At 47.2% G+C, this 14,306-nt stretch overlaps 2 protein-coding genes and 1 non-coding gene across 3 annotated transcripts; 1 reads left to right on the top strand and 2 right to left on the bottom strand.

Moving 5' to 3' along the window:
* The first annotated feature begins 7,088 nt into the window (after positions 1-7,088).
* LOC117863370 (PI-PLC X domain-containing protein At5g67130) lies at positions 7,089-10,491 on the top strand. Its single transcript, XM_034747036.2, has 7 exons — positions 7,089-7,559; positions 7,676-7,813; positions 8,682-8,780; positions 8,880-9,183; positions 9,272-9,495; positions 9,859-9,945; positions 10,157-10,491. The coding sequence occupies exons 1-7, from the start codon at positions 7,311-7,313 to the stop codon at positions 10,307-10,309; spliced, it is 1,254 nt and encodes a 417-aa protein (XP_034602927.1). The 5' UTR covers positions 7,089-7,310; the 3' UTR covers positions 10,310-10,491.
* A 12-nt stretch (positions 10,492-10,503) lies between these two features.
* On the bottom strand, positions 10,504-10,699 carry LOC117866042 (U2 spliceosomal RNA). The gene has a single exon (XR_004642740.1). It is a non-coding gene; the product is annotated as a U2 spliceosomal RNA (small nuclear RNA).
* An 854-nt stretch (positions 10,700-11,553) lies between these two features.
* On the bottom strand, positions 11,554-14,000 carry LOC117863372 (small ribosomal subunit protein eS10z). The gene is made up of 5 exons (XM_034747038.2): positions 13,878-14,000; positions 13,727-13,775; positions 13,059-13,341; positions 12,332-12,464; positions 11,554-11,813 (listed from the first exon to the last, which is right to left on the bottom strand). Exons 1-5 carry the CDS (start codon positions 13,878-13,880, stop codon positions 11,733-11,735), a joined length of 549 nt encoding a protein of 182 aa, XP_034602929.1. The 5' UTR covers positions 13,881-14,000; the 3' UTR covers positions 11,554-11,732.
* Between the last annotated feature and the right edge of the window lie 306 nt (positions 14,001-14,306).

Genomic DNA, 14,306 nt, shown 5'->3' with positions numbered 1-14,306 from the left:
TTTTAATCTACGAGCATTGTTGTTCGTAACCATCAATGATTGGCGGACGCTTTGTAATCTGTTCGGACAGACAAACAAGAGATATAGAGTCTGCACGCACTATTTAGATGATATTTGCAGCATGTATTTGAAACACTGTAGGAAGGTCGTGTAGACGAGCCATCGTCGATTTCTTCCTGCTAAGCACCTGTTAAAAAAGAAAGGGAAGTATTTTGAAGGGGAGGAAGAAAATGTACCAAGCCCGATCACTGTAATGGTAAACGTGTATTTTCTATGATAAAGGATGTACGAGTAGTCTTTGGCAAGGAATCTGGTAGCCAAACTATTCCGAACGACGAGGATGGATATGCACCCATGTGGAAGAAGAAGTCTATATTTTGGGAGTTACCTTATTGGGAAGTTCTTGAGGTTCGTAATGCAATCGATGTGATGCACCTGAAGAAATTTTTTTGCGAGAACGTGCTTGGCTTCCTGGGTACATATGGAAAAGCAAAGGATACAATTGAAGTACGTCGGGACCTGAAACATATAAAACAACGAGATGGCCTACATCTGGAAAACAGAGATGATGGACATTACTTGCATCCTGCCAGTTACACTCTCAGCAAGGAAGAGAAGGAAAACATGTTTGTGTGCTTGAATAGTATCAAGGTCCCATCGGACTACTCCTCGAATATACAGGAAATAATAAATATTAAAGAGAAGAAATCATAAATCTAAAGGCCCATGACTGCCACATCCTGATGACACAATTGCTGCCGGTTGCATTAAGGGGTATTCTACCAGAGAATGTGAGAATGGCAATCATGAAGCTATGTGCATTCCTCAATATGATTTCTCATAAGGCAATCCATCCAAACAATCTATTAAAGCTACAAAATGATGTGGTGTAATGCCTTGTCAGCTTTGAGATGGTCTTTCCACCTTCCTTCTTTAATATCATGACCTACCTTATAGTCCACCTTGTTGAAGAGATTTTTATTCTCGGTCCTGTATTTCTACATAATATGTTCCCTTTCGAGAGGTTTATGATAGTTTTGAAGAAGTATGTTCGTAATCGTGCCCATCTAGAAGGAAACATCGCAAAAAGATATGGAACAGAGGAGGTCATTGAGTTTTGTGTTGACTTTATTGACGACCTGAGTTTGATTGGAGTCCCTGTATCACGCCATGATTGGAGACTCAAGGGAAAGTTGGCTCTGAAAGTGCATTTGCTAGTTTGAAAGAAGCTGACACACTAGAGAGGAAAGCTCAGATGGACATTGATGAGAGTACATTTCGTAAAGCACATGGTCATGCAACAATCATCCTTGGTGGCTCCATAGTTGGAGGAGCACAAGACCATTGTACGGTTCTTAAACCAGGGGAAGACAGAGTCATGGATTAGATGTCATCACATTGACACTTTCAACTCTTAGTTGCGACGATGACTGATGGGTGATGACACGATTGAAGAGCAACTAGCATGGTTGGCTAGGGGTCCATCTATCTTAGTATCAACATTCCAAGGATACGAGATAAATGGGTACACATTTTACATGACAGCCCAAGACCAAAAGAGCACAAATCAAAATAGTGGTGTCTGTATAAATGCAATAGACAACAATAGAAAAAAAGACACATATTATGATGTCATTGAGGAGATACGGGAACTCGACTATGGACCTTTGAAAATCCCTTTGTTTTGGTATGTCAACATAATTTGAATTCTCTATTTATCAAGATTATTGGGAATTAATAGTTGTTTCGTTTTTCAGCGATCTAGATCGAGCAGGCCTAAACGGAGGCCCGAAAAAGAAGTTAGAGGGTTGTATCACCGTCACGGAACTTAATTAAGAGGGTGAACCAACTGCTCCAGACAATGCTAAGATCAAATTGGTGAATCAAATTGGGTTTCTTATTAGGGATAACATCGCAATAAGCTTTCAGAATTGGAAAACCCGTGAAATCGATGAGAGCGTGGTCCCCAAAAGCATGATCCCCATAAACACGGTCCCCGAGCGAGAAAAGGAAATGATATGGGAGCAGATAAAAGAAATTTCATGTTCGAAGATGTAGATAAAGAAAAAAGTGAAAGATTGGGGCTTTCCGAAAGGTGCAATCTTTTCAGACGTACAAGAAGAGCATGAACAAAGACTACACAAAGAAGGGTCTTATACCAGATTTCACGAAGCACCCAAAGTTAAGAGATCACTAGGATTCATTTGTGCAGTTCAAGCAGTCGCAAAAGAGCGCTAAGGCAACTAAAACCAACACATACAATGCCTGTCAGAAGAAATACTTTCATCGTCTTGGATCTGAAGGTTACAACCAGGGGATCATGAAATGACAGAGGATGGAAGATGACATAATTGCTAAGGGAGTAGTACCGGCGACTCTCGAATGGCCGGAGCAAGCAAAGCATTGGTATTATGCTCAAGGCAGCACACCCAATCCCGAAGATGGATCATTTGTGTTTGGCCAAGAATTAAGAGAAGCGGCTATGAGACTTGTTGAGTTAATAAAGGCTACAGTCAAAGGATCTTTCATGCCTGATCGAGGAAAGTATGAGCTGACTGTGGCACTAGGTAATCCAAAACACCCTCGATGTTGCTGAGGAAAAGGAGTAATTCCATGAAATTTTGCCTTTCATGAGCATATTGATTCCTACAGAAGTTGCCAAAGAAGTAAGGCTGAACACGCACGACAGCTGTGAGAGTTGCAACAACACATAGCTTTGACAGAGGCAAGAATGGAGGAAGCAATCGATCAGTGTGTGGCTCTAGCTCTTAGCAAACAAGCCAGTGAACAAGCAGCTGCATCATCAGGGGCTAATGTCGACGTAAGCCCCTCTCAACTTTGAAGCAACATCGCTTCCACGGAAGCCCCAGCTGGAGGATCTTCTGACATGTTTGAGGACAACCAACGCCACCCCATGGACGAAATCACTAGGAGAGCCCCTTGTGAGCTTGTTACTCCCATGAAAAATAAGCTCATCGTGGTGCTTATGGTGTGGCTGAACAACCGGCACAAGGCCAAACAATTCATGGCGTGGAAATTCCAACTCGCGGTTATGCCAAAGTTGGGGTGGACCGAGTGATCAACGGTTGGGATGACCTGGAACTGGAGATTCCTGGAGGTGACGGGGAAAAGAATCTAAGAGAAACCATCCACGATTGGATTCTATGGCCCAAGCACTACACAACAATTACATAGTGAAATCCCCTGACTTTAGGATCATCTCCTCAAGGCTCAAGGGCAAGATCACCTACGTCATCTGCCAGGACACCCTCTCCAGTAGCTGATAGGAATCCTAACATGAGTCCGCACTCTCCACCAGCTGACAGGGATCCTAGCACGAGTCCACCTCCCCCTATTATGAGCAAGGCTACACGACAAAAGACGCCTTCAGTTCCGCCTACTGCGCCTACAAATAAGAAGCAGAAAAAGCCGAAGGAGAAGCAACCAGAGTCCAAGAAATTGTATGATATGACTGATGCGGAACTCGACGCGGTAGTGGATGCTCAGGTTAAAGCTCACTTCGCACCAAAGCCTCCCGTGAAGAAAGATCCACCACTTGATAAGATTAAATTTCGAGCTTTCATTAAAGGCATGAAATTGAAGAAAAAGAAAAAGTTAGAAAAACCACCGCTATCTGACTCGATTGCACAATAACAAAGGCATTTTAGAAGAAGAACAAAAGTGGGTCAAGTATTCCACAGCTCGGAATCCAATCCAACCAATCGATTGCTCCGCTCCAGGTGCTTTCGGAGTTTGATAAGAACCTGCTTCTATTCGCCAAAGATACAAATCTCACCACAGCTCAACTTCGAGGGGAGGATCACATCCCAAAGCACCCTGGGGCTGGTAAATGGAAATTTGAGTTAGGGAAAGAGCTTGTGTGGCCGCAGTTGGTGGATCGTCTTCTAACGAAGATGTACAAATTGCATCAATGATACATGGAGGTTTCAGCCAACGGTTTACTCATGCTCGAAGTTCGGATTGGAGATCAACATTATTTCCGTGGGGAAGACATTATAAATGTGCCGCTGGAGGAACTCTATTTCCTTTACAATCAAAACGCACTTGACAAGGTTCTGTAAATCTTTAATTTGCTCTAATTTGAAAATCTCCGCTCTAGTCATTGTGCGATGTCTTAACTCCTATTCGATTTTGTATCATGCAAGATGGAGATTCAAACTTGCCGGAGGAAAGGATACTATGACATCAGCTTAATGGACCCGGATATTATTAATGAATCAACTGTAAGAGATAGACCAAATTGGACCTTGAAGAACATATATAAGTTCTTAACCAACATTACAAGAAGTACATACTTCTACCATACAACTTCAAGTGAGCGTGTTTTCTATCTGTTTTCTTTTTCGAACTAACAGTTAAACATAAGACTAACTAGCTTTGACTATGCATATATGTACAGCTTCCACTGGATACTCCTTGTTATCGCGGTTGATCGAAGCGCAGTCTATACCATGGACTCTTTGAGGAAATCAAGAGATCAATACAAAAATCTCATAGACATTCTTAATAAAGCATGAGCTCGCTTCTGTCGACATCACGCAGGTGAATTTACACATCTCGTGACACTTCCTTGAACACAACAAATATTTTATAACTTCTTTTGCCATATATATAGTGTTTGAGACAGAATCCGTGGAATAATTTATGCGGATACTACGTATGTGAGTTCAGAGTACGTATACAAATTTCTTAACAATAAATTAGTTCTAATTGTGCAGACCCATTGATCTACTATATAATAACATTTGCCAATGACACAGATGAAAGATATGAAAGAAGCACTCCTCGAGACAGAAAAAAATAGGGCAATTCAAGAACAACTTAGTGGATTTCTTCTGAACGAGGTAGTAAATTCAGCAGGGGAGTTCCATAATAATGGATCAAATCTGCATCACCGTCAGGACTCCGGATTCAGAATAGTTGATTCAAATGTTGAACCTCAAGTGTTGATGCAATGTAATATTATTTATGAATGTGTATGCAGAAGATGTCTATATATATATATATATAATTATCTTAAATGTAATATTATAGATCAAATACAACTTTTTATATATTAGCATATTAGAACTAGTATACGTAAAGAAAACAAATACGAAATACTAATATGGAATAAAGAAACAGAAAAGAATATGAGAAAAAAATAAGAAAAGAAAAAAAACCTTAAACAGCCGGTACTAAAACCCCTTTAATATCGGTTATTTGACCCGGTACTTTAAAAAAAACCCCTTAATAACGAGGTACTCAGGCCCCAAGAGCGCTTTCCCAGCTGTGCACGCCCATCTCGGAAAACAGCCTAAAAAGGTGCGTTACGGAGGGAGGGAGCTGTCCGCGTCCGCTCTGGAACTGAAGAACCACCGCCTTTCTCTGCCATCAAGCTCTTGTCCGAATCCAATACCACTCGTCCGCTCCCAACCGCCTGCCTGTCTCGCAGCTCTGAGTATCTCCGACCCAAACGTGCACAAAACACACATGCCGGCAGCATAAAACTATCAGATCATGGAGTCGTTGGCAACTCCACGCATGTGTTCACATCCAACCAACAGAGAACTCCATAGCTGAGCATTCGATGTGCATACATACGAATACTAGCTGGAATATAATGCATTTCGACCGCCTTTATCTTCCGGTCTTCGTTTTCTTTGCATTCAAATCAACCAACCACTTCATGACTTGGCATGTACAAGTAGGCGTCCTTCTTTTTATGCTAACACTGGACACCATGCATGTATCACTGTACTTGACGATTAGGGTGGCGATTATTATTATACTAAGTCACAACCAATTTGAATGGTGGCGTACACATAAACAATATGTTACTGCCATGGCAGCGAGTTCCAAGGCAGTAGGACATAATCCACTCTGACTTGGTGTCATGTCATTTTTGCAAATTTGACTCGTGCAATTGAACAGAGTCACATGGGTAGGGAGTACAAAGATAATGGGCTTATCTTGCAAGATGTTCTAGCTGGGAATGTGTTTTTTAGTCCTTGAGTATGAACGTGTGTCGATCAGTATTGATATTCTTTCAGTGCATACTTTTATAGAACTATCTTCTTTCTCTATTTTTCTTCTCCTTTTTTTTGCCTTCCTCATTTTCATGAGTGCACATCTCCGTGGTTTTCTCTCAGCCCTTCTGTTTCTCATTTATTCCCTGGTTGTGAGAAAACGATTTGATAAAATATCGCTCTAAGATAGGGACGTTACCTCACCCAACAAAAAAAAAATCCTATTCATGTTCGTTGAAAACTTCCAACCAATTCATCATCATAAATTTAGGACCCTAGCTGCGTAAAAGATAGCTACGCAAGATACTCATTATACATATTATTTTAAACAGAATGCTCGGTGTGGAATTTGCATACGACAAGCATTTGGGGAGTTTGCACCTGTTGCAAGAAGATGTAATTGACATGTTGTTAGCAAAATCCAGTTGCTCAAGAATAACATGTCCCAGAAACAGCAACAAGAAGTACTAAGGGGAAATGGTATAACAAAGACTTGTGTTTGTTTGCTGCTAATCATTGCCAATTTGCCATGCCACACGTCTTAGACATGTCCTCTCCAAATGCTCTCTATATTTTTTTTTTTCAAACTTCCATAGTTTCCATGTGACGAGCGAAAGATGAGTGCCGAAATCCAATTTCTCAAGCAAAACCAAATTGGAGTAGACAATGCAAACAACCACGAGTGGCGTAGTCGTCCATCCTTTCATTCAGCAATTTCAGCACGAGATAGGCCAATAACTAACTAAAATCATGGTCTTGAATTAGTATTAGTAACGAATAATAATAATAATGCGCGCGTAATGAGATGCGGTTGGGTCATTTCCATTTGCTGCCCGTACGTGCCAGGTCACCTGGCGGTTGGGACCCCTGCGGCGGCAGCGGCGGCAGGCGCACCGGACCACCGCAACGGCCACCTCGGCGGGACGGGGTGCTGGCCGCGTCCGCGCCCCACCTTCCCCGCGGCTCCGGCCGTGACATGACGGGCGGGACCCGCGGCGGATGGGGGCATCCGCCAAGGGCCAAGATCCACGGGGGCGGAAAGGCGAAGTTAAAAGCGTCCGAGAAGAAACAGCACGCGCGCCCGGGCGCCGACGCCACTGCCATTGTCCGGCCTTGCAAGCCACACAATCGCCACTCAAAGACGCGAGTGCGAGAGCGAGGCGAAGCCGCCCACGCACCAACCTCACCGCCGCGCCCCCTGGTCTGGCCGGATTGCCGCGTCCAGCCGTCCAGGCAAGGAACGGAGCGCGAGGAACCCAGCCGGAGCCGGAGGAGGAGGAGATGATGGCCGGGGACAGGGTGGCGCCTGTGCCGGCGGTGATTGTCCGCCTCGCCGCGGTGGGCTTCCTGTTGATTTTGATTCTGTGCTCCTCCCCCGCCGCCGTGGTGGTGGTGTCGGCCCGGACGATCGGGCAGACGTGCGCGCTGGACCGGAACTGCGCCGCCGGCTTGCACTGCGAGACGTGCGTGGCCAACGGCAACGTGCGGCCGCGCTGCACCCGCGTCACCCCCGTCGACCCGCAGACCAAGGTACGACGACGAGCTCTTCTCCCGCTGGTCCGGCTCGGCCGGCGCCGCCGCCGCCCAATGCGCCCGGCGCGGCTGCTCGCACAATTCACTCACCTCGGCTGTGCGTGTGATTGCAGGCGCGGGACCTGCCGTTCAACCGGTACGCGTGGCTGACGACGCACAACTCGTTCGCGCGGCTGGGGCAGAAGTCGCAGACGGGGGTCGCCATCGCCACGCCGTGGAACCAGCAGGACACCGTCACCGAGCAGCTCAACGTGAGTGCGCCCCCTTCCTTTCTTCTTCTTCCATTCTCGCCGCCGCTCCCCTCATCTTCCTGCCGCAGCTTAGCCGAGCTCGGCTCGACTCTGCTCCTGGATGACCTGTTGTGGGGCCGGCGGCGCGCCAACGCACGCAAACATTGGCTTCCACGTATAGTAACGCGAGGGACAATACGGCACGCTGTCCATTTCTTCGTTCGGCTCGACCGCCGGCGCGAATCTTGGAGCAACGGCAACAGCAGGCAGCGGCCAGCTCGTCCCTCCTGTTGCTCTCGCGCCTTGATTGGGCGCGGACACGCGACGAGGCTACGGTCCAGCTGGTAGGTATGGGCGCGCCGAGGCGCAGGCGCCGCCGGGACGCGACGCGACGGGGCAGGTGTCCCGACGCGCTGCCCCGGGTGCCGACGCGTGCGCGCGCTCTAGGCGGCGCGTGCACGGCGCCGCGCGCGGACTTGCAGACCACTGGAGCAGCGGAGGCCCCCCACACACGCCGCCGCTGCGGCTGCGCTTTCTTGAGTAGCGGTCGCGGGGCCCGGCTGTCCGTGTCCTGGTTACCTAGCACCGCCCTGCGTTCTTGTGTGTGGTTCGTGAGAGAATTTGGTTGGCGCGTCAATTTTCGGTGCCGTCTCACCTCGATCAACTCGTGACATGACTACATGAGTCAAATGTTGAGCAGCTAAACGTCAATGTTTCCTTGATTTCCAAGTTCCAACCATAGATTTTCGCGGTTCTGAACAACCGATCAGAATCAAAAGATACCCTCGCTTGATGTCTTGTTCCTTCATATTTCTACGTACATCGAGCCAATCTATTGTGAGATTAGATGTTCTGCATCTTGGTCAGACGCGAAACTTTGTGTGCGCAGAACGGCGTGAGGGGCCTGATGCTGGACATGTACGACTTCCGCAACGACATCTGGCTCTGCCACTCCTTCGGCGGCATCTGCCAGAACTTCACCGCATTCGTAAGCTCCCCGTCCATCTCTGTTTGAACTGAAACAATCTGACCAACCAAACGAACACCATCCGATCCAAATTAATTCCCCCTGGCATGGCACTGGCAGCAACCGGCGGTGAACGTGCTCCGGGAGGTGGAGCGCTTCCTATCGCGGAACCCGGCCGAGGTGGTCACCATCTTCGTGGAGGACTACGTGGAGTCGCCCATGGGCCTCACACGGGTGCTCAACGCCTCGGGCCTCGCCCGCTACATGTTCCCGGTCTCGCGCATGCCCAAGAGCGGCGGCGACTGGCCGCTGCTCAGCGACATGGTCCGCGACAACCACCGCCTCCTCGTCTTCACCTCCAAGTCCGCCAAGGAGGCCGCCGAGGGCATCGCCTACGAGTGGCGCTACGTCGTCGAGAACCAGTGTACGTCCCCGTCCTTCCTTGCACGACGACCGTACCCGCCGGGAGCGATGCTAGATTCTGACGACGCGTGGCGTTGTTTTGTGTGCAGACGGGACCAAGGGGATGGTGAAGGGGACGTGCCACAACCGCGCCGAGTCGGCCGCCATGAACGACCTCTCGAGGTCGCTGGTGCTGGTGAACTACTTCAGGGACCTCCCAAACTTCCCGGAGGCGTGCAAGGACAACTCGGCGCCGCTGATGGACGTGCTCAACGTCTGCCACGCCAAGTCCGGGGACCGGTGGGCAAACTTCATCGCCGTCGACTTCTACAAGGTCAGTGCTCGGTCGACGATCGCCTCTCTCTCTCTCTCTCTGTCTCCAGGACGCGGTGGTCTCTTTTTGAGACGAACCGGAGAGCCGCCGATTATATTCAAGAGAAGATAAAGCTAATACAACAAGATCCTAGGGCTCCAGCAACAACAAAAGCCAACTACAAGCAAAAACAACTACAGAGACAACTAAGAAGAAGATGGCCACTACTACTCCCCCACAGATCTGCCCCTCTTCCATACAAAGCCAAATAGCCTCGATACCCTTCTATAAAACACCGCACTGCAGACGCGGTGGTCTCGGTGGAGCACGTTTCTGGTGTAGTGGTGTTCGTGTTCTGAATCTCTGTTGCCGTCATCGATGCAGAGGAGCGATCGCGGCGGCGCGGCGGAGGCCACGGACAAGGCCAACGGCGGCCTGGTCTGCAGCTGCGGGAGCATCTCGGCTTGCAATGTAATGCCTCCTGGCTGCACAAACCTCTAGCATCTTTTTCTTTATAATATCTATCATCGCATTATGAGTATTTTAGAGCTAAGAAAGCTTTTCTTAATCGACTCTGGTCCGGTTGTGAAAGTTGATTCTGATGAATTCGTCACGCACAAATCCTAAGCATCCTGTCTACTGAAATTTCGTACTGAGGCGAAACTGTCTTGTGTCTGAGCAGGCCAACGGCACGTGCACTCCCCGGCACGGCAAGACTCCCAAAGGCATCTTCAACGCCTCATCCGCCGCCGCGGCGTGGCGGCCGCCGCCGGTGCTGCAATGGCAGCGGCTCGTCCTGCTACCTGCTCTCCTCGCTGTTCTTCTGGGCCAGTAATTTCTCCACGTTTTGTTTGCTGTACAGAAGCCAGGGAGCAGCTTAGTCCACATTAGTCTCTGTATGATACGGTTGCATACAAAGTAAACACACAGTAATGGTGAAAGATGCGCTTGGCAATTGCACATTAGTCTCTGTATGATACGATGCATTTAGCAATTGATTTGATTTGAAACTCTTCATATTTGGTTTGGTTGGGGTGCGCCAAGCTAGGGTAGTAGTGCAACACCCTAGCGACGCTCGAGACCTCTAGTGGCAAGCCACTGTAACAAGTTCTCCCCACAAAAAATAAATTTAATATCAAAGTAGGCACATGGCCCACGTATCAGATATTAAACTGATAAGAACAGATACTACACTTGATCTTAGCCAAAAGGCCGAGAAAGGTATGAATTGCTCGGCTGCCTCGGCTCTCCTTTTGGTGCCATGTCTGGGCGTCGCCCTGCTCTTGCTCCTCGATGTGGGACTAAGTCTGAAACAGGCGTGTGTTAGTGTTCCCCTGGCTCATTAACTAGCGGATTTGGGCCTCTTAAGTCTTAACTGGAGCCTGATGGGCCAGATTGTTATCCAATTCTTTTCCTTTTCTATGATATACTCCAAGCAGATGCGGAGTCTGAATCCTAAGCGTTCCTACTGCATAAAATTTATATGCTGTTCACACAGTTGAAAAAATCAGCAGCAACGCTACTACTTCTAAGACATCTTTTATCTTTTAACATACAAACAGTATAACAAGTACTTCATCTACCGAAATCAGAGACACCTCGTTTGATCTACTTCAACCTCTCTTTAGCCATACAGCAATCTAGTTCATCTGCGAATGTCATAGACATCTCGATGGGGCTGCTGCAACGGAGGCATTTGGTACGGCATTCACAATGACTGCAAAAACATGATGCTGCACGTCATATAAACCTGCAGAAATCCAGCGCCAAACAGACGATGCTCTTCTCTTCTATCGGAACTCAGCTCAGCTCCGCAGCAAACAACAAATACCCCAGGTACGTTCTACAACGAAGGATGCCAAGCATCCTCCTTCCAGTCTAACGAGTGCAACCTATACAGGGTTCCATCTTGCAGATAAGGCGGTAGCTTAACATAAGCTGGCACGGAACTGTAGTTTAAACAAACACTAACAGCAAAACAGAACCGGCCAAATTAGATCATTGACGGTCAGGCACCAATGAAACGGGAGAATCACAAACAAGACGAGCAAAACAGGAGAATAGCTTTCGAAAAGGTAATGACATGAAACCACGTTTGCAAAGACTATTATACTGGAACCAAGGTATCAAGATAGCACAATTTTTCTGCATATGTCAGCACTTGCCGATCCGGATAACATTACTAGTACATAATAACTGTCCTTCAAAATTAAACGCCTCGCGCGAAGGGAAACACCATGTCCAAACTAGGGGCAACTTCACTCCATGGATGAAGAGGTTGGGCCAGCACCAAAGCCGCTGCCGCCGCCACGGCCAAAGCCAGGTCTGCCACCAGAACCCTGCAGAGTTTGTGGGATGGAAATAAACATTAGCATTCATGAAACAGATGGTGCATGATAGTTTGCAACCTAATAGTCCATTCAACATCCCTAGAATATAGGGAAAAAGCAAGGAACTCTTCCATAAAGCAACTCCCGCCAACAGTGCAAATTCCTGACCAACTCATGTTTCACATTGCTAATTTGTCTGACAAGTTACACAATAGAAAGGGCAAGAACAGCTCAAGGGGCCAATGCAAGACAGCAGGTGCAGCAAGGGTCAAACTAAGTCTAGAATGTGCCTCTGCTTTGTCTGTAAATTAACTGGTGATCATGACTTAATTCAAGCTCTGAGCATATAAAAAATAGAGTAAACATTATGATCTACGATTTAAACCATGCTGATAGCTTCTTTTTTAAATAAATGATCAAAGTGGGGCTAAGACCAAATGCAGCACGGTGAAGCGCGCAGCAATATGTGGAAGAACAATTGCAGATTTGCATCAATAATGTTCAAAACTAGTGAAGAAAACAATTACCCTAAAAGATGGCTGGAACTCTGCAGGAGCTCCGCCCTTCTCACCACCGAAGTCACCAGGAGCACCACGAGGACCACCACGGTACCCATCCCTCTCACCAAACCTTGGCCTGTCTTCAAAGCGAGGTGGGCCCCTGCAAACATTACAAGCAACGACAAAAAATTAAATTACCTCGTTCAATTTCTAAAAAGAGGGCAACAGGATAAGTAAAGTATCTACAAATAATACAAAACTGAGCATTCTGTAGATGTTATCTTCCTAGTTGCCCTAAAATTAGCTTAATCTACCCATATATTCTTGAAGCACTACAACAATGCGCTACACCCAAGAACAGATTCAATCAAACAAATTATAACTAGGTACAAATAAGCACCACAAACCCACAGTTCTTTAATTTAAATGTATGTTTGATTTAACTCGTGCAACAACAAGCTGCATAAGTGGCACGCATGTCTAATTCTGACAACACCTCAGCTACTGACAAATTCCTAGTAAAGATTGTGTAGCATAACACAATGGGCAAATACAAGCACATGATCCTATCAGATGATGAAATTTCCTATCAAAATTGGAAACACACAACACTACTAATGATGTGGTTGTACTTCTCCAACTGAATTATCACCAGACACGTGCAGCAAACATCCAGAATCATATCACATGTTTGTTGAGTGCACAATTTAACGTGGATATAACAAAGCCTCAAGATAGAAAGAAAAAGCTTTACCTTGGGCGGTCACCAGGAGGGCCAGAGCCAAACGGACGGCCAGGCGGCCTGGCAGACTTCTTCAGCGTGGCAGGCACGATCTCAGATGGCAGGTTGAGGTAGTTGCGCAGGTGCTCAATGCCATCGTTGGTGAGGTACCAGTAGTAGTACTGCCACGAGAAGGTCTCCCTGACGTACTCCTTGGACTTGAAGCTCTGCATGAGCTTGATCACCTGCAGGTTGGGCACATCGATCTGCGGGTGCTTCGCCAGGTTGTAGTCCTTCTTGGCGTACAGCACGCCCTCTGCAGCAACACATACATCAAGTGAGCAAAAGCTCCAGTGACTAATTATCACATTCCTCCATTTCTCTAAATCTCTAACAAACAAGAACCGATATCGTTTCAAAGGTCACTAGCATCAAAATATTTGAAGACAAATCATGTCCTAAAAATGCTCTGTTGACCTGGTAAATCCTATTCCGAAGATTATAGGGTGTCGCAAATTTCGTCAATAAATCGAACTCTAAATACCATACTGCTAATCTATCTCCGGGAGGGCAGTTGTTCCACTAGAGACTAGTGCTACTCTAGCAAAGATTAATGGATCTTTCCCCTCCAGACAAAGAAACATCGCATAGAAACATACTGCTACTCTCTACTGCATGTAGAAGGGGCAGGAATTTCTTACCCTTGAAGAGGTACTTGCAGATCTCATTGCGGTTCTTCTTGGGGATGATCTGCGGGAGAAGAAAGAAAAGAACGCGAGATTAACACTGGCAACAGAGCAGACGGAATCCAAAGGTGCGGCGGCTGATTGAGCATCGGCGGTACTCGCTTACCATGGTGGGCGATGGGCGGGGGAGCTCCGGGTGCTGGAGCGCCTGGGGCTCGGGAGGTGGCGGCGGCGAGTGGGAGGAACGGAGAAGAACCCTAGCGCCCGGGTCGGGTGAGGCTTTTATATAGCCGCCGCCGCGGTGTAGGGTTTGGTTCGGGAAGCAGGGGAGAGCGAGCGAGGGGCATAAGCGTCAGAATGGAGGCGGCCTGCGGTATCCGGGCCTTGAGGCCCGAATTCTAGGGCCCGTTTATGTTTAGTGTCGCATGAGAGGGCCCCGTGGTCTGCTGAATTTTTTTATTTTTTATTTTTTATTTTAGTATTTTGTAAAAATATATGTCTAAAAAAATTGCAATACCTCCAGTTGAACCGGCAGTAAGTTCCCACCTAGAACAGTACACTTTCAAAAAATCATAACTAATTCATATGAATTTGG

Source organism: Setaria viridis, chromosome 7 (assembly GCF_005286985.2).
Source record: "Setaria viridis chromosome 7, Setaria_viridis_v4.0, whole genome shotgun sequence".
Classification (NCBI taxonomy): Eukaryota; Viridiplantae; Streptophyta; class Magnoliopsida; order Poales; family Poaceae; genus Setaria; species Setaria viridis.
Note: the sequence above shows the minus strand (reverse complement) of the source record. Positions and strands in the feature narration are given on the sequence as shown.